Source organism: Motacilla alba, chromosome 6 (genome assembly GCF_015832195.1).
Source record: "Motacilla alba alba isolate MOTALB_02 chromosome 6, Motacilla_alba_V1.0_pri, whole genome shotgun sequence".
NCBI lineage: Eukaryota > Metazoa > Chordata > Aves > Passeriformes > Motacillidae > Motacilla > Motacilla alba.
The window spans coordinates 3,372,633-3,392,199 of NC_052021.1; the positions used below are offsets into that span (position 1 = coordinate 3,372,633).

Sequence of the window (19,567 nt, forward strand, 5' to 3'; positions counted from 1 at the left end):
CCCGCCCGTTCCTCCCCCTGGCACCCCCCGTGCCTCCCCTGCACCCAGCGGGGCTGTCCTGGGGAGGGGGTGCTGTGCGGGCACTGCGGGGCTGGGGAGCAGGCTGGGGTGGGAGTGCCCCCTGTCCGTGCCCCGGGTTTGGTTCCTGCACTCGGCTGCCATGAAGCTGGCACTGGCCTCCCTTCCCAGGGACATGTCCCCTCCCCAGCTCCTGGCCTCTCCATGACCCCAAACCTTCCCTTTCCACGGGGGCCAGAGCCATGGAAGGACTCGGAACTGCCCTCCCCTCCCCATGCTTTACCCCAACCCAATCCTACCCCTGACCCAGAATATCCCTTACAGGACCAACCTGCCCCCAAGAACCCAGTGAGGGCCTCCACCACCCCCCTGCAGCCACTCAGCACACGGGACACCAGGGCCTCAACTCACAGCATTTATGGCCCCAGGGAGAAAATAAAACAATAAGACAGACCCCAAACCTCCCCAGTCTGGGGTTGTCAGCAGCTGTCAAAGGCACTGTGCCGTATCCCCTGCCCCGGGGCGCCCATGCTCCACTCCCAGGCTCTGTGGAGTGCAGAGCTCGGCCCCCGCACCACCAGGGCTGAAGAGGGCATCTGGCAGCCCCGCTCCCTGGTACCACGGTCCCTGGTACCTCGGTCTCTGGCACAAGCCCCCCGGGAGTGGGAGTCAGAGCTTGCTGGGGGGTCCTGGCCGCCGCTGGAGCTGCCAAGTCGCCCTCACCCCCTCAGCCACGCGGTTGAGCCCGGCGAAGGCAGCGGGGTCGCCGGTGCGGCGGTAGCGCGCCACGAGGGGCTGCAGCACGGTGATGGGGATGCAGAAGTTGAGGTGGGGGTAGGTGGCCCCCGCAGCGGTGTCCCGCGTGTTGCTGGCCACGATGCCTGGCGGGGAGGGAGTGGCGCCCGTCACTGGGGCCGGCCGGGGGACGCCCATGGGACCCCCCAGGTACCCACGGGGAGAGGCCTGGCTTACCCAGGAGGCACCCGCTGCGGGAGGAGACGAGGGGGCCGCCGCTGGAGCCCCCGTGGACGGCACAGGTGGTTTGCAGCATGACAGGGCGCCCAGCCACCGCCACCACGGCCGAGAGGATCCCCGCTGTCACCGAGGGGCCGCACGCCTGCCCCAGCGCCCCGAAGCCCACCACGCTCACCTCCTCTCCTGGCACGGGAGAGGCAGCAGGTGGGTGCAAGGGGGCGAGGCAGCCCCTACCCAAGTGCCCGCGTCCCCCCAGTGCGTACCTGGGAGGAAGGTGCTGGCCAGGCACGGCGGGACAAAGCCGGGCACGCTCTCCTCCAGCTCCACCACGGCCACGTCGAAGGGGGACGACTTCTCGGTGGCAAACACCACGCGTCCCCTGAGCACGGCGGCATCCCTAAGGACACGGTTAACGAGATGTCACGGCGGGGAACACGCAGGGACGGGGGGGTTAAGGCTGGGGCGGGGGGGCACAGCCGCACTCACTGGCCGGGGCCGGCTGCCGGCGTCACACGGAGCGGGGCTCTGGCCTCCACGACGTGCCGGCAGGTGAGGAGCATCCTCGGTGCCAGCAGCACCCCGGAGCCCCAGGTCGCCCCGCACTCCACCAGCGCCGTCCAGCCCAGGGGGTCCCGCCCGCTGCTCGCCGGCACCGCGGCCACCCACGCCGGCACCGGCGGCACCACGATCCCGGCTTCGCCCAGGACAGCGGCGCTGCTGCGCAGGATGGCGGCGAGGGAGCAGAGCAGCGTGAGCCCGACCCACTCGGCGCCCTTCCAGCACAAGGAGGCGGCGATCACGGCCACCACGCGCGGCCCGTCGGGCGAGGGCACGAAGGCGGCGCCGCCCTCGGTGCCGGGCAGGCAGCGGGCATCGGTGAGCACCAGCGCGTTCTCCTCGCCCGCCAGGTTGCTGACCACGCCGCGGCTCAGCGTGTTGAGGAAGAGCTCGGGGCACAGGTCTCCGAAGGGCGAGCCGCAGGCCAGCAGCGCCTGCCCCTTGCGCAGGCAGCCGGCGCTGGCCCGCGCCGCCCAGCCGCCCTCGGCCGCGTCCAGCCCGGGCACCCGCAGCCAGGCGAACCAGGGCAGCGCCCGCGGCTCGGTGCCCGCCGCCTCCTCCTCGGCCCCGAACCGCCACCGCTCCGCCCGCCCGAGGCCGCGCTCCAGCGCCCGCCGGAACGGCGCGCACGGCACCAGCGCCAGCAGCCGCGCCCCGAGCTCCCGCAGCCCGCCCGCCTCGCCGCGCAGCACCACGCTGAGCCGCGGGCACGGCCGCAGCGCGGCGGGCGGCAGCGCGGCGGGCCGCGCCCAGGCGGCGGGGCCGGCGCGCAGGAACGGGGCGAGGACGGCGGCGTGGCAGAGCACCAGCGCGGGGCGGCGGCTCAGCACCAGCCCGCTGCAGCCGCCATCGCCGCCCGCGCCCCGCACCCGCACCGCGCAGCACGGCGGCGCCGCCATCACCGCCGCGCCCCGCCCCCCGCCCCGCCCCGCGCGCCCATTGGCCGCCGCGCGGCGCCGCGCCCTCCCATTGGCTGGGGCGGGGCGCGCACGTGGCGGGCGCGCCCCCGCGGGGCCCTCACCGGGGGCGCGGGGGCCCCGGCCCGGCCCCGCCGGCCCGGCCACCGGCGGCGCTGCCCCGGAGCCCGCCCTCGGCCCCTGCTGCCCTCGGAGAACCGGGACCGGCGGCCCGCAGCCGCCCCTCGGCCCCCACTGCCCAGCGCTGCCCTTCGCAACACCGGCACAGGCTCCCCCCCCTTCCCCGGGACCCTCGGCTCGGACACGCCACGGCCACGCTCGCTTCCCGCCTCACCCGCAGCGCGAACGAGCACCAAAGCTTTATTTCCAACAGAGGTACCGGGACTGGGAGAATCCCTTTGGGAGCGCTAAAATCCCCCCGAATACCGGGAGTCAGAGCCGAAGCCCCCCCTCCCCGTTCCCCCCAGCCCCTTCCCGGCTGCCTGCGCTCGCTGTGGGTTCCTCACACCAAGAGCAAAGCACCCACACGCCATGAGCTCTCCCTGGCTGCCAGCCCAGAGGCAAGCGGCTCTTCCATCCTGCCTCAATTTCCCTCTCTGGCCGCACCATGCAGGTCACAGCACCATGGAATCATTGAATGAATATCCTGATTGAGTCCAGCTCCCAGCCCTGCACAGGACAGCCCCAGGAATCCCACCCTGTGCCTGAGAGCCTTCTCCAAACGCTTCTGGAACTCTGTGGCTGGTGTTCTGATGGCCCCAAGGCCCAGCAAACACCAAGCCAGACTGAGGCTCGCTGCCCCTTCGGAGGAGAGAGACATGTCTTTATTGAACTGAAAATGAGTGCTAGACAGCAATGAAACTTCAGACAAAAAAAAAAAGTCCGTTGAGAGTATAAAAGAAACTGGTTTAGTCTACATTAATCACCTCATGATATGCAAATGTCAAACACTTCCATGCTACAACCACCAAACAGCTCCGTGGTTCTTACTGTGATGGCGTGGCCAGGGGAGCCTCACCGGAGGGTCTGGCCCGAGGGGGAACCAGGCAGCCCCTTCCCACTGCACACCACCCCCAGCACCTGCACCAGGTGCTCCTCCCCAACTAGGAAAAAAAAATAAAATAAAATCCCTGTAAACTAAAGAAGCTGGGATTGCACACCTCAGTCCCAACGGCACCTCGCCGTCGTCGGTCAGCGTGACGCAGCACAGCCACCCTACAGCTCAGTTAAGCCCAAATGCTATGTTTATTGAGGACTTCTAATATCGTGATACCTTGGTTCAGTAATTTGTGAAATACCTAAATACCGTTAAATATATTTTTAAAAAACCCTAAACCAGACTCTGGACTAAACAAGATGAACGTTAAACTAAAAAGTTAGAAGGGACGCCATTTACATTAACACTTTCTTTAAAAAATATAATTGCTTTTTTTCCTTTTCTGTTTTTTGTTTGTTTGTTTTTGAAGTCAATTGACCACAGTGGTGAGACGTGCTCTCTTTTTCAGCTGTTACACTGCAGCGTGCAGAGTTTGGCCTTCCCAGGGTGGAGCAGCCCCGCCGTCACCCAACCGGCAGGGACAACTGAGGAACGGCGCGCGGAAAAGAGTGGTGTCACCACTGTGCCATAGGGGCAGCTGGAAACCAGGAGTCTCTTGGACAACGCCAGGAAAGCCTTCCACGTTCTAATAGAAAAGTCCATAGGAAGCTGAAGTGAACAGGATCAGTCCAGAGGAGTAAAACTCTCGTGTCCGTGCCAGTATCAGTCAATGTACTGCGATAGCCAGCGGAAGCCCTCACCGTAGCCTTGCCTCTTGAGCACGCTGCACATGAACACCTCCATGGGGCGCGCGTTCAGGTCCTTCAGTGGCACGTTTCCCTGGGGAAATCCAAACAGGAGTCACAGCTGCACCCCTGGTGCCCTCAGGGAAGCGCCCAGCGAGCCACGGCCATCCAGGGGAGCTCCTCTCGCAGGCCCTTTGTGTGTGTGCTGCATTTTGGACAATCCCAGGAGCCTCAAAACTTGCCCAGGGGCAGCATCAGAGGTTTGGGTGGGCAGGGGCCTTAAAGATCACCTCATTCCACCCCACTGCCTGGTCCTACGAGACCAGGCTGCTCCAAGCCCCGTCCAACCTGGCCTTGGGCACTCCCAGGGATCCAGGGGCAGCTGCAGCTGCTCTGGGCACCCTGTGCCAGGGCCTGCCCACCCTGCCAGGGAAGTGGGGAAGGGAGTGGGGATTCTTCAATTGGAAGAATCTCTTCCCTACTTCCCATCTGAACCCACCCTCTGGCAGTGGGAAGCCAGTCCCTCTTGTCCCAGCACTCCATGGCTTTTAAAGAGTCTCTCTCTCTCCCAGGCTCCCTTCAGGCATACCACCATCATTATCCCTGATTCACCTTGACCAGATTCCCAGTAACACCTCGGCCGGGGCTCAGTGTGCAAGGAAGCAGGCAAGCTCTCCCCTGCCCGTGCAGCGCAAGGTTTGCGTGCCTCCCTACCTTTCCTGTGGTCTGTCCGTAGAGCCCGAAGATCTCCCGCAGTTTCTCCTCGCTGATGGCCTCTGGTCTGTCGATTTTGTTTCCCAAGATAAGGATTGGCACGTTGGATATTGTCTCGTCTGTCATTAACGCCTGCGTGCAAGAGCCAACAAGAGTTGAGCAGAGAGGTGGAAAAAGGAGTCGTTGCCTGAAGAAAATGGGTTTGTTTGAGCTCTGTGACCAACAAGGGCTCGCTTCTGGGGCTTCCATCCTCCTGTGGAAGGCTGGATCACTGAGGCTGGAAAAGCCCTCCCAGCCCATGGAGTCCCAGCTGTGCCCAGTGCTCACCTTGTCCCCAGCCCAGAGCACTGAGTGCCACCTCCAGCCCTTCCTGGGACACCTCCAGAGTTCCCTGGGCAGCCCCTGCCGTGGCCTGAGCACCCTTTCCATGCAGAAATTCCTGCTGCTGTCCGAGCTGAGCCTGCCCTGAACCCAAGTGCCTGCAGCCACCCAGAGCAAGGACACCCAGGCTCCTCCAGCTCTGGGGGAGATGGCTGTTACTGATAATTTAGCTGATCAGAGGTCTTGGAGAAGGGAAAGAAGAGAAGTGTATTTACATTAAGCTCAACTTTGGATTCCATAAGCCGTGAGTGATCTGCACAGTCCACCAGGAAGACAATCCCATTGATGGCAGGCAGGTAGTTTTTCCAGACCCGGCGAGCTGGAAAACACAAGGGACAAACACGGCCCTGTGAAATCCCCACACAGGGAAAAATCCACCAAACCTCAGCAACCATGGCTGCCTTTTTAGCCAGGCTGTCTTCCTTCCAATAGTTTTGTGCACAAAAGGGCAAAAAACCCGTGTTTAAAACTTCTAGAAAGCGCAGAAAATAAAAGTCCAGCAATTATCCAAACTAAATTATATCTGAGTCTTCCACAGCTAAAAATACTTCAGGCAGCGGGGCACAAACTGGCAGCATTTCCTTCCAAGCAATCCTACAGCCAGGAGGTTGCTTCCACGTGTTGTTCCATAAATAAATCCAGGCAACAAACAATTAGGCACTGCTAATTGCTGACACTGGTCAGGATCAGTTTTTGGTCATTTTTTTCCCCTTACCTTGTTCATGTCCACCCAGATCAAAAGTCGTGAAGGTCATTCCAGCAATCGTCAGCTCCTCTGATGCTGAAATGGAACACACGGGTGGGATTCAGGAAAACAAGGAAGAGTTGACAGACAGAATTTCTTGGGTACCACACACACTCCTCTAACAAGGAATTCCCTGAACTTCCTGTGGAATTCAGGAGCAGTTTCCCAAAATCACGAGCGGCAGAAAATAATTCCTTCTGCTTCCCAGGGAAGCTTTTTAACCTGCAATGATCCTCCTTTATCAGGCTTTCCGTTAGGAAAATCTTCCCTTTCTATTAACAGAGCCACACCAGTTGCTGGGCACTTCTAGAGAGGAAAGCACAGATCCACGTCAGCCTGGGGACCAACCTCAGCTCGAGCTTCGAGACCCTCAAATCCCCCACGCAGAGCTTCTTCCCACACCGTGCCCGCACAATTCCAGAGGGAAAGCCGTGCCAGGAGGCTTCTCCCAGGACACTTACTGGGATGTAGCGTGGGGACGTGCTGGCCCAGCCTGTCATCTTTGAGCATGTGCAGCAGAGTGGTTTTCCCTGCGTTATCCAAGCCCAGGAAGACCAGCTTTCCAGACTTCTTGTACAAACCTGCCAGGAGAAGGAACACAAACCAAGAGGAGAACTCCAGCGGGTTCGTCCCAAACGCCACGCTGCTGGTTTTTTTTGGGGGAAGGCCTTTCCCAGAGCTCTGCTGCCACCTGTGCACACTTCCAGGGGCAGCAGGGAAAACACACAGAGCTCAAACAGCCTTTTCCCAAGGCATGTTTACAGCAATGGGCATTTCCCAAGCTCCTCTTCCCGTGAGGATGCCATTCTTTCCTCCAGTCCATCCCAGCAGCAGAGGACAGTGTGCAGCAGAGTATTATGGATCAATCTGTCTCCTCAAAAGATGTGAAAACTGAACAAACTCATAAAAGACAGCAGCGAGTTGTCCGGGAAAAAGTGCCAAGCAGGGAACAGTGTGTTGTTTTCTTGGTATAAACTGATCTCTGCCAGAAAAGCTCCCAAGGGTTTCCAACAGGGCTTCTTCTCACCCTGTCCCTCTCATCCTCTCTTAAAGAAGAGATCAGGAGAATGGGCACCCCATCTTCCAGCAAGGAGTTCCACTGGAATCCAGGACTCCGGAAGGAGCACGAGGAGGATGAGGCTCCCTCCCTGGCGAGGCAGCACCTCTGCCTGGGGCTGGCCAGCCCAGCAGCTCTCGGGCTTCCAGAGGGCAAGAGAAACACCTGCGTGGAGCCCAACGCCTCCAAATACTCCCAAAGTTCCTCTGCACCGGTGTAAAAGCCCCTTTATTGATACAGAGCTTCCTCTCCCGACTTTGCACTGGCCAGAGCTGCTGCCACCACCTTAAGCCCCGGCTTTTACGGGATGCTGGCAACGGGAGAAGCCAAACCCACCCAGAGGGGCCTGCTGAGGCATTACCTAGGAACTGCAAGACGCTGCTGAAGCCGTTGTAGAGCCATTCGAAGATGAAAGACATCTCTGGAAATAAAACGCCTGCGGGGACAAAACCCAAAGCCCGAGTTACAAAACGTCGGTGCCCAAAGGGAGCCGCGGTCGGCGGGTCCGGGACGGGGGACCGGAGGTCCCGGGAACGGGAGGGGTCAGGGGGAGCGGGGCCCAAGGGGAACGGGGGTGAAGGAGACAGGGGATGAGGGGCCACCGGGGTGAGGGGACCGGCCTCAAGGGCGGGCGGCGAGGCCTGGCCCCCGCCCCGCCCCCGCTCTGCCTGCGTGTCACCCCCCGCGCCGCCGCCGCCCCTCTCCCGGCCCTGCCAGGCGCCCGCCGCCCCGCCGAGCGCCCCGCCGGGCCCGGCCGGCCCGCAGGGCCACCCCCGCCGCTCACCCCCGGCTGCCCCCGGGCCGCCGCCGCCGCCGCCACCGAGTCCCGTCCGCGGCCGCCGCCAGCGCCCCGCCGGAAACACGTCAGCGCGCGCCCCGCCCGCTTCCGGCCCCGCTGGCCCCGCGCTGCGGCGGGCGGCACCGGGAGGCCGCGGGTTCGAGACCCGCCCGCGCCCGGCGGGGAACCGGGATCGAGACCGGCCCCGAGCGAACCCGTAAACCCCCCCTCGAACAAAGGGCAGCGGGAGAGAACGCGGGGCAGCTCCGGGCTGCACACGACGGGGAATTGCTCCGTGGGAAGGGGGATGAGACACTGGGTGGGCGGAGCGACCGTGCCGGGGGGGTTTGAGGAAAGGCCGGACGGGCACTCGGTGCCGAGGCGGGGGAGCCATCACCGGCTGGGCTCCCTCATCGCTGAGGGCTTTGCCAGCCTCGGTGGGTCTGTGATTTTGTGACCCCTCAGCTCCAGGGAGGGAAAGGAGAGGGAGCCCCACAGCACTGGATTTCAGTAGTTTTTTATTTCTAGCATCCATACAGGTCCCAGGTGAGCGATCTCCTGTCACGACTTAGAGCACACCACACGACCCTGCTTGTGCAGGGTGTTTGGAATTTATAAATTATTTCTTCCAGCCTCCACCAGGCCTCAGCAGACACGTCACTGCTAGGTATGGAATTCTAATCAGCAAAGTTACAGGCAAGGTCTTCTTGCTGACACTGAAGCTATTTTTCTGGTCTATTCCTGCGTGTGGCAGCTCCTCGGTGGGAAGGACACAGCTGTCTCACCACCATCCTCGGGACTTAGTTCTTCTGGTAGTAGAACCATTTGTCGACTGTGTGGGGCAGAAAAAAGGAGGGGGTTAGTCCCCTGTGAGCCACCCAGTTATTAAGTAGTTACGTGGCAGTGTGCGTGTGTCACCTCCAGCTCAGGGGCTTCCTCTGCTCCTGGCAACAGCTGCTCAGCACAGCAAACAGGTTCTGGCACAACCCTGTTTTATGTGGATTTGTTTTCCCAGAGCAGTCAGCCTGGCTCAGGCTGCCATTAGGAGCATCCATGACTCGGTGCAGCAAGGACAGCAAGCCAGGCTTTCCTCTGGCTCAGCTGACCCAGGGAGGCAAAGCCTCCAACTCCCATGCCCACATGGGAGACACGCATTTCTCCACAGGTTTATTCCCCATGAAGGGATTGGAAGTGTCAGCCCAGCTCCTCTTTCTGCTCCCAGCACTGCCCTCAGCTTGCCCTGGCTACAGCACCATCCAGGTTTAGTTCAGACCCTCGTTTTCCCGAGGACAGTTCCTCTGAGGAAGCCCCTGCTGTGTGCTGGGATGCCGGGGGGGCATTTGAGGCTCACCTTCGGGTGGGATGGGGCTGGCAGCTTTACCCGGCGGCGTCTGAAACAAAAAGGGTGTTATCAGAGACCAGAGGTGTCCTTCACTCTCCTCACAGCAGTTAGGGCTGCACAAGTCTTTCCTGAGCCCCAGTGGCAGCCGGTCAGCTGTGGGGGAACAACTGAGCTCCCATGCAGCATTCCTGGAGCCTGCCCATTCCGGGGATGCCCGAGGGGCTCTCCCCTGGTGCAGGCTCCAGGGCCATCTGACTCCCAGCACAAGCACTTCCCGCTCCAGACTCTACACAGGTGCAGGCAGCTGGTTTTTTTTAACCCTGCAACATTGGTTTAAAAAATATGGGGGAACAGAGGCACGAAGGGCTCCCTGAGAACTCCTCTGAAGAGCTTTCCCTGGTATTCAACAACCCAAGACAGAGAAAATCCCTGTCTGGTGACACATCTTCCATGAGGGCTTTCAGAAACCTCATTGGGACACCAGCACTTTACAAAAACACAATGGTTTTAAAGGTCTCTCCAAGGCCACAGAGAGACTTGGCTTTCCAGTTATGGACGGGATGCAAGATTTGCACTTTGATTTTCCTGTCCCCTCCCTCTAAGCCCTTTCAGGCTGCCAACAGCAGCACTCTGCAAGTCCAGGGAGACACAATTAATTCCAGAGGCTGGACAGGAGAACTACAACCAGGAATGTACAGCTCTTCATTCTGAAGCTGCAAAATCCCTGGGGAATTAGGTCTCTTTTCTCAGAGGGAGACCTGTACTGTGAAGCACTTGGAAGCCCAAATACGAAAACCCTCTCAGAACAGCTGACGGCCAAGCTACAGCTCAGAAGTTCAGCCCTCCACGCAAACTCCATTTGGGATTCCATCTCTTGGATGACTAAGGGCAGGGAGAAGCCTCTGGAGGAACGTCTGATTCGCTCCACATCCATCCTGTTCAACCAGAAGCAGGTGTTCAGCCACCCAAAACACTCTGAGCAATGCCATGTGCCATTCACCACACAAACCGCAGCGTTTTCCCTGATAGTAACACCAGGGTTTGGCCGCTCAAAGTGGTACTTACTGCATCCACAGTAGCTTTTGCACAGTCTTGACTGCAGCAGAAGGGGCTGTCAGACACTGTCAGGTTGGTGCTGGAAGACATGGGGCACTTGTGAGAGGGTGCAAGCCCAGCCTCCCCCCAGCAGCATTAACTAATGGAATATTAAGGATCTCAGCTGCCAAGTGGAGGGGAAAGGCCTGGCGAGGCAGCCAGCAGCTAACAGAAAGCATGGCACCCCTCAGGAAGGGTTGTTCCAGGGTTTTTAGTTTAGGGAAGAGGAAGGGGCACGTTCCCACAAGCATTAACCTACCAGTTGATCTCCCCTCCGTCAGTTTTCTTTGTTATTAAAGCTTTCCAGTGCTCGTGGGTGCCTTTGATGACATCCAGGGCAAAATCCTGAAGATGGAGATGAGAACAAACATCATGTCATGTGGAAGCACCAGACCACCTCCTCCAGACCATCACTTAGAAGGAGCTGATGTTAGGCAGCTCTGGAAGGGGCTGGAAGAAACCTCTTCCGCCCCGGTGCCGCTCAGGAAGAGCAGAAACTCCCAGCACACAACAGCTGAAACAACCAGGATTGTGCAGGAGAATTGTTTTGCTTTCAAGATGGGAGGATCTGCCAAGGTCACAGAGCGAGCTTGGGGCCAAAAGAAACTGAGCACAGTCTCGGGCCAGTGCTCCATTATAGCAGCACCTCCACCCTGCTGCTCCTCCCACTCGGTTTGTCTCCAGCAGCTTGCTGATCCAGGCCTGGCCAGGAGCTCTCTCCACTCCAGGCAAATAATTCAGACCAGCAGGAAGAGACACACAGGTGATCTGGCTTTGCAACTACTTAGAAATGAATTTGTTTCCAGGCAGATCAACCTCTTCCCTTAAAAATGAGCAATATATGCTCAAGCATTAACCTGTCAGCTGGAGGAGGAAACACACACAGTTCCTTGTTGGTGTGAACACCAGCACTAAATGTCCTGGTTTGATACCAAACCGAGCCAAATAAAACACTGCAGAGCATGTCTGAGGTTCTTTATCCTGACTTTCCAGTTTCCTTGACAGGTTTCACCCATCCTGAGGGGGCAGCAAGGTGCTCCAGCCCGACCAACCTAGCGCTGTGCTACAGACAAAAGGGACAAGTCCTTCATGACTTCCATTTTCTTTCCCAGAGAGGGCTTTTGGAAGAACTCCCCTCCTCTGCACCACCTCTGGAGCCCTGGGAGTTGAGTCACCTCACTAAACCCCTCATGGCACTCCAGGAAGGGCAGGAGTGAGGACACCAAAACAGGATTTCACCTGCTCAGGAGCAGTAACTTATCTGATCCAACCCAGAAGAAGAGGCAGAGTGCTGCCAAGGCAGAGCCTTACTCACAGGGCGTGAGGGAACACTTCATGCCTGAAGGAAGAAGTGTTTTAACTCCTGAGTTAAGTTTAACTTGCACCAGGTTGCAGTGGAACAAAGCCAACGGGTAAGGGAGGCAAAGGGTGATGTCAGGCTGCCTTTGCTCCAGAGCTGGAGCAAATAAACCTGGTGTTTTCCACCTGGTTCTGACACGAAGGCTCCCAGCCCTGAAGTGATCCCACATGAAGAAAATATTCAACGACACCACGGTGATAACCCCAAGCATTTTTTTTCTGGTATTCCTGCACTCACTAGGCCGGAAAAATCCAGCAGGATGAACTGAAATCAACTCTCAGCACCCCCATAAAAATCCATTCTGTCAGCACCTCACTCGTGTCCCCACCCAGCCTGAGCTCAGGTTTTGGACCAGGTGCCTCTGTGCACAGGAAGGCGATCCTACCTTGCCTTTGAATTCCCCATTAAAGGCAAACTGGTTCTCTGGCTTTCCATCGGGTACTTTGTATCTTCTGAACCAGTCCACAGTAGCTTCTAAGTATCCAGGCTTCATCCTTCTGACATCCTCGATGTCTGGCAGGGGACAGGAGGTTTGTTAGCCAGAAACAGTAACAGAATGCAGTGAATTACAGAATTTAAGTGGCTCTGCTGAGCCGTTCTGGGCTGTGCCTCTTTCGGCCCCTCCCCAAGCAGCCCTCGCAACATTTCACACAGGTTCCCTGAAGACTCAGGGAGTATCTCCTCGGGGAGGTTAGTGTTTCATCCTCAGGATGTGTCTCCCGAGTGTCCCCAGGAGCGTGGACACGTTTAAACAGCCTGGATTAGAGGCTTGGGGGACAACCCCTGTCCTTGCTCCGAGTTTGGAATGCCAGGCTGGGCAGAGGATTGGCCACATGCGACAAACAGCAGGGAAATGTTTTGCTCCAGGACTGTCCTTCCAGCATCACATCTGAGTGACAGCGGTGCACAGAAGGAGCAAGCCCTGTCCCCAGCTCCTGCAGCTTCCAGGGGAGGAAGGGAAGCCCTGCTCCTGCTCCTCCCCTGGAACTCACCATTGTAGCTGGCTGCTTCGGGGTCTTCCACGTTGATAGCAATGACCTTCCAGTCTGTCTCTCCCTCATCAATCAGGGCCAGCGTGCCCAGCACCTTCACCTTGATGACTTCTCCCCTGGAGCAGACCTGCAAGGACAAAGGCCCTGCTGTCCCCGATGCGCCCGAGGAGCGCTCCACAGGACGCCGTGCAGGGGCTCAGCAGGCAGCCAGCCAGCATGAAACGAGCTCTGGCTGTCAGCAGCTCATCAGCCCTGCCTCATCTCAGCAACGATCTCCAGAGGCAGCAGAGGGAAACATCACATCGTTAAGGGAGGGGAGGTAGGAAATGAATAATGTCGCTGGCTAATTGGCTTTGGAGACATTAATTACACGTTTCAGGAGCCATTTAGGATGCGGTACCTTGCTTCCAATTTCGCACACATCAATCGGATCGTTATCTCCACAGCAACCAGTATTTTCATCCTTGTGACCTGGGTCTTCCCAAGTCTGAAAAACAAACCCCAAACCAACACCAAAATCAACCGCATACAAGAATAAGACCTCACAGGTTTAAAGAGGTAGTAAAAAGCAGGTTTACTTCGGGCACGCAGTTGCCTGCAATAAACAGAGGATGGCCCACTTCACACCTGCTGCCAGGTCAGGTATTTGGGCTACTGTTTCCCTTGGGCCTGGGAAGTTTGAATTCAAGTTAAAAGGTCTCCTCTTCCACAAGGTAAGCAGCCCCCTCCTACCCACAAACCCCTTCAACAACTTCCCAGACTTCCTCCTCTGCCCCACAGCTGCGGAAAGGTGAAGTTCACATCTATAAAGGGCGATTGTTGATTTGGCTTCCTGCCTGTTCCTCTCCCTATTCATTCCTTAGCAGAAGTTTCCTGAACTCCAGATAGCAGTCCAGCAGAGATGGAAGACAGACAGGGTGTATTGTTTCCCTTTAATTAAACAATTAAAGACACTGTTAACCCCAGAGAAGTGATAAGAATGTGGAGTCCCACTCTGCATCTCACCCACAGCAGCGAATGCACGTTGAAGGACACGACTCCAGAGGCCAATTAATTGACTCCAAGAACAAGAGCTGTTTAAAACATGCTCCTGATCAGGAGTGAAAAGCACTCCATGCCCACTTGCATCATAAGGAACACGTACTCCTAAGGGGGTTGAGATATAAAAAAGGAATGTTCTTCCCAAACTTCTGTGTCCCAGGACATGCCCAGTGTAGTCAGCACCTGTGATGGATCCAGAGTGCTCAGGAGGATGCTTCGACACGTGGGTGGTGCTGTGGGGCCACAAACACTATCACATTTCTCTACCAGGAAGTGTTAAGCTCTTGATGCACAAACACCTTTGATCCATGAACACATGACAGAGCAAAGGCTTCAAAAGACACAACTGTGCACAAAGAAAGAGGCACCACAATCCATTCAAGCAGGAAACAACTCAACCTGTTAAGCCACGTGGGGAAAACACTCGACATGTGCTACTGTCAAGAGCACAAATACCAAATTCAGAGTGTTTGCCTGTGATCTGTCGCTGACAGCTTATTTCTCTGGAGGGAACCCCAGCCTCACAGAACATCAGAGGCAAACAGCCTCGTTTGAAGTCCCTCTTTATCTGGCAGTCCCCAGCCATTTAAGAGCGTGTGTTCAGACGTCACTATCGTGGTCCCACCTTGCCAGCTGTTTCTGGGAAAGCACATCTGTGCAGTGGTGGGCGTTGGCAAGAAGAGTCTCTCATAAAGATTCAGCCTAAATCCTGCATCCTTAGGATAAAGCCTCGTGCTCTGCCAGGCAGGAACTGAAGGCACAGCATTGCCAGGTGCACGATGACAGCTCCCTTCAGCCACAGAAGGACCTGCCAGCTCCTGCCCGGCCGAGCTGCCAGCAGCTGGGGATGAGCAGCAGCTGCTCATCCTCAGGGAGCTTGTTTATAACATCAGATAGAAGCCTAAAACTTGGTATTTCTGCTCAAAAATACCCCTGTTTTCCTGACAGGTTCTCTCCCTCAGCAGGACAACCTATCCAGCTGCAAACACCACGCTCCAGACCAGACTCTCTGCTGACCTTTTTGCTCCTTAAATACAGTCACAGGCACCCTCCCTCCTCCCCACCAGGAGGGATGAGCCACTGGGATAAACCACAGTACCTGTGGGATGGCACCATAATTCCAGATGTAGCCCTTGTGGGGGAACACGTTTGCTACAAAGCGCAGTTTCCCCTTCTTCACATCTTGCTTAATTGGGTTTAAGGGTTCCTTTGTGGAAATCTGAAAGAAAAGTTATAAATAAACATATATATAACATATTAATTATAATACAGTTATAATATAAACAGTTATTATATATTTGTTTCATATAATATAATATAATATAATATAATATAATATAATATAATATAATATAATATAATATAATATTAATATAGTTTGAAATAAATCCCTCTGCTTTACCCTTTATGGATAAAAAAGCAATTTTTTTAAAAATGGAACTGACAAGCCAAGAGACCAGGAGATGATGCTGATGCCAGCAGCAGATACTGGACACCTCCTGTTCCACTGCCATCCCTTGGGATATAGTTTCCAGCACACTTAAAAGCTTTGGAATCCCATGGGGTTTAGAGCCATAAAATACTGCTTTAATCAGAAGCCACGGGAGAACACCACAGCATTCCAACATCTGCAATCTCAGCCTCCACACCAGACCTCCAGCATCAAGCAGGTACTGAGAGGAGAAGTTAGAAACCACTCTGATTGTGGAGGTGGATCTGAGGAGGGCCTGGCAAAGCCAAGCATTTGGACTGGAACTGTAATGAAGTTACCTCCATTTTAGCATTTGTCCATCGAGGTACCTCCACGACCATGTTGAACACATTCTGAAGAAAGCAGAAGAGCAGTGAGTGGGAGGGAGTCGTGGGGCCACGCTTTAAACTAGGGAACACGTACAAGTGAGCACAAAAACCAGCCAGTTCACCTGAAACCAAGCTTTTATTGCTGGGTTTTTTTGGTTTGCTTTTTTCAGTGCTAATTTTGAGACGGCTGATAAAAGTCCTGTAGCACAGTCACCTGTCATCACTCCAAGCTGAATCCCACAAAACACCCAAAGGCCAGACTGAGGTTCCCACATGTTCTCCATCAGTTGCCACCTACAAACATCCCCATCACGTTCCTAGGCTACAGGAACAGGTTAAATCAATGGCAAACAGCTGCATACAACCTGCCCTGGACATAACAAAATGGGGTTTGGGCCTCATTTATTAAATCCAAAGTGATTAATGCTCCAGAAAGAGCCACCCTGGCCATCCAGAAAAGACAAGACCAACAAGACAAGCCATCTATTTAATAGTGTGGGTATCTGTGTACTGCCCTGAATGAGTGAGACCATCCCCCCCAAATATTCTAGTCATAATGCAGGGAAGGATGCCCTTTCTCCAGGCTGACACTCCTGTAAAAGCAGACCTTGCTCGTGGCATGGTATGAGGATGAAAATGTGGGGGAGAAATGCGGAACCACATCTCACTGTATCTTGTTTACAGGTGACACTTGAAAACATCTCCTGTTGGTCCAGCTGGGCCGAGAGCTCAATGTCAGCCTCCTCTCCAGGAAAACAAGCTTTTCCACACCTGAACCTTAACATCTGCTGTTTGAAGAGATTATGGCTTTTTAACAAAAAGTCAAACCTTGCTCCCTGGCCTGGGCAAGGCTTCTAATCCCCACCTTAAGCAGTATTAGCATGGCAAAGTCCCTCGAACCTGTATTGCCCCATAATTGGATTGATATTGTGCAACAAGTGCTGTTACATCACTGACTTTGCCCACACCCTTCCCCAGCAGAGCTTTATTACAACCCCTTAATTGCAGGGGGTCACTGCTCATTTGCATTTCGCACGCAGAAAGGCACAGAACCCTTTTTATTCCTAACTCGAGGGAAGGGATGAGGCAACTGGAACAGGCTGGGCTGGGAGCTTATGGCTTTGCAGGCAGGGAAAGATGACTTGGGGCTGCATCTTTGGAAGGACTGAAGCCTCCCCATGGCCCAACTTGGCCAAAGACACACAGAGAGCAGCTCAAGGTTATCCCTTTGCAATGACACAGGTCCAGGTAAGGTCAACACAGCCCAGCCTGAGACTGAAAAAAACACCCTGCAATCCTCTCAGCGTCTTAAGAGTCTGAGGATAAAGATCAAGGAGCCCAGACAGAGCAGGACAACCTTTTGCTCTGAGCTGGGCCCTGTATTGTGGCTGGCAGCCCACCTGCCCAGTGGTGAGTAAAACCTCAGTGCTGAGGCACTCCAGCCACAGAGAGAGCCCCATGGGAGCAGCGCTATTGTGTAACCTCGGGGACTGTGACCTTCAGCTATTGGGACTTTTTTCTCTGAATGACTTGGCACAGAGGTGCTGGCAGCAGCGCTGTGTGCCTGAGGGCACACCAGTTTCCCCTGTTAAGCACTACCAGTTCAAGGAACTCCCCCTCACCTCTGTACTCACTCCCCTGTTCCTTCCTCCCCTGTTCTGCAGGCGTCTGCAAAGCGTGGCATTATCTGGATTTTCCTTGTCTGGGTTACCTGCACTGGAACCGCTTCCCTACTCGGCCACTGCTGAGTCCTGGATGACCACAATCCATCTTTTCTCCTCCGTGATGGCAAAAGCCACTACACACTTCCCAGAGCGCCTCAGGTATCTCCATCACCTTCACCTCAGCAGTTCAATCAGCTGCTTTTTAGAGGTTCATCTCTCAGCTTTTTTCCTTTTTCCTTTCCCAGAACCACTCCCTGCCTCTGAATTTCAGCTCTCTCTAACAGGCAGTAGTTGCTCCACTACATTTCCCAAGCTGCACAGCTTTGTAGTCAGAGAAAGGAACAAGCTACAACAGTAAAGAGTCAGAGAGCCTGAGGCACCACTGAAAAAAACATTAAATGAAAACTGAAACACAACCATTTTGATTTCCTGAAGCTGGGGCATTTTTTACTCAGAACAGCCTAATTTGACTAACCACTGGCTGCTAGAAGGATGTGAAAGCCCTGCAGCACTGCAAGGGGCAGGTTCTGCCAGGCAAGAGGTCCCAGGAGATGCTACAGCAGGAATTTAACCTGTTCATCTTCACCCTCTGTTCTTTGTCAGATTATACTGCAGGCCACACTGCAGCCAAACCCCAAACCCCTGAAATACCATGCAGCACCCATAGGAATGGGGGGAGATATTACAAAAAAAAGCAGTTTTCTGCTTAGCTAACCCAAAATGCCTGCATGGGTGAGCTCAAGCCAACCACTCACATCTCTGACGCAGAAACTGGCAATGAGATCATCCATTCTCTTCTCCTGGGTCGCTCCACCCGAGGCCAGGATGGAGAAAAACCCATTCCTGGTAGGGTGAGCCTCCCCTGGGTGTCTCAGGCTGCAGGACCCCTTGGTTCCTTGGATGTTTCAGGACCCTTGGTCCCCTGTGTGTTCCCAAAGCCCCTGGAACCCAGGATGCTCCCAGATCCCCATGTCCCTTGGATGTTTCAGGACCCCTGATCCCCTGTGTGTTCCCAGATCCCCTGGTCCCCTGGATGTTACAGGACCCCTGGTCTTCTGCATGTTCCCAGATCCCTTGGATGTTCCCAGATCCCCTGGTCCCCTAGACGTTTCCAGATCCCCTGGTTCCTTGGATGTTCCCAGATCCCCTGGTCCCCTGGATATTCCCAGATCCCCTGGTTCCTTGGATGTTCCCAGATCCCCTGGTCCCCTGGATATTCCCAGATCCCCTGGTTCCCAGGATGTTCCCAGATCCCCTGGATGTTCCCAGATCCCCTGGTTCCCAGGATGTTCCCAGATCCCCTGGTCCCCTGGACGTTTCCAGATCCCCTGATCCCTTGGATGTTCCCAGATCCCTTGGTCCCCTGTGTGTTCCTAGATCCCCTGGTCCCTTGGATGTTCCCAGATCCCCTGGTTCCCAGGATGTTCCCAGATCCCCTGGTCCCCTGTGTGTTCCCAGATCCCCTGGTCCCTTGGATGTTCCCAGATCCCCTGGTCCCCTGGACGTTTCCAGATCCCCTGGATGTTCCCAGATCCCCTGCTTCCCTGTGTGTTCCCAGATCCCCTGGTCCCCTGTGTGTTCCTAGATCCCCTGGTTCCCAGGATGTTCCCAGATCCCCTGGTCCCATAGACGTTTCCAGATCCCCTGGTTCCCAGGATGTTCTCAGATCCCCTGGTCCCCTGTGTGTTCCCAGATCCCCTGGTTCTCTGTGTGTTCCCAGATCCCCTGTTTCCCAGGATGTTCTCAGATCCCCTGGTCCCCTGTGTGTTCCCAGATCCCCTGGTTCTCTGTGTGTTCCCAGATCCCCTGTTTCCCAGGATGTTCCTAGATCCCTTGGTCCCCTGGACGTTTCCAGATCCCCTGGTCCCCAGGATGGATCAGCACCCCGGATCTCCCGGATGTTTCAGGACTCCCCGATCCCTTGCGTGTTCCCGGACTCCTCTTACCTTCCCGGCGTCCGCGTAGATGGGGATATCGTGGAAGGGGGAGATGTAGCGCCCGGCGGCATCCTCTGCAAGGCAAGGGGAGGGAGCCGCGTCACGCACACCGGGCAGCCCGCACCTGAGCGGACTCAGGGGAGCGCGGGCGGGCTGCGGAGGGGCAGCCGGGGCAGGGGGGCCCGCGGGGGCGGCACTCACTGAAGAAGAGCCGGTACTCGGGGCTGTGGGGCCCGGCGCGCTCCTCCACGCCGTACCCCGACATCGCCGCGCACGCGCCCGCGCTCGCCGCCGCCGCCGCCGGCTGCTGGGGGGCACTGCGCAGGCGCGGGCCGCGCACGCGCGCGAGCGCGCACCCGGCCCGGCCCGCCCCGCGCCACGCGGCGCCTCAGGGAACGGGAATGCCCGGTT

The 19,567-nt window shown here is 56.5% G+C and overlaps 4 protein-coding genes across 5 annotated transcripts in view; 1 reads left to right on the top strand and 3 right to left on the bottom strand.

Annotated features, from left to right (window-relative positions):
- The window catches only part of LOC119702804 (C-type lectin domain family 2 member D-like), a 603,052-nt gene that overhangs the window by 412,533 nt on the left and 170,952 nt on the right, over positions 1-19,567 (top strand). The window lies entirely within an intron of this gene.
- Positions 420-2,461, bottom strand: TYSND1 (trypsin like peroxisomal matrix peptidase 1). Its single transcript, XM_038141413.1, has 4 exons — positions 1,480-2,461; positions 1,257-1,390; positions 991-1,176; positions 420-899 (listed from the first exon to the last, which is right to left on the bottom strand). Exons 1-4 carry the CDS (start codon positions 2,448-2,450, stop codon positions 688-690), a joined length of 1,503 nt encoding a protein of 500 aa, XP_037997341.1. The 5' UTR covers positions 2,451-2,461; the 3' UTR covers positions 420-687.
- On the bottom strand, positions 3,354-8,009 carry SAR1A (secretion associated Ras related GTPase 1A). The gene is made up of 7 exons (XM_038141422.1): positions 7,932-8,009; positions 7,509-7,583; positions 6,552-6,671; positions 6,061-6,126; positions 5,561-5,664; positions 4,965-5,096; positions 3,354-4,344 (listed from the first exon to the last, which is right to left on the bottom strand). Exons 2-7 carry the CDS (start codon positions 7,564-7,566, stop codon positions 4,228-4,230), a joined length of 597 nt encoding a protein of 198 aa, XP_037997350.1. The 5' UTR covers positions 7,567-7,583; positions 7,932-8,009; the 3' UTR covers positions 3,354-4,227.
- On the bottom strand, positions 8,427-19,489 carry PPA1 (inorganic pyrophosphatase 1). Its single transcript, XM_038141439.1, has 11 exons — positions 19,358-19,489; positions 19,166-19,230; positions 15,526-15,579; positions 14,855-14,974; positions 13,115-13,201; positions 12,715-12,841; positions 12,108-12,235; positions 10,622-10,707; positions 10,333-10,402; positions 9,277-9,316; positions 8,427-8,757 (listed from the first exon to the last, which is right to left on the bottom strand). The coding sequence occupies exons 1-11, from the start codon at positions 19,419-19,421 to the stop codon at positions 8,726-8,728; spliced, it is 873 nt and encodes a 290-aa protein (XP_037997367.1). The 5' UTR covers positions 19,422-19,489; the 3' UTR covers positions 8,427-8,725.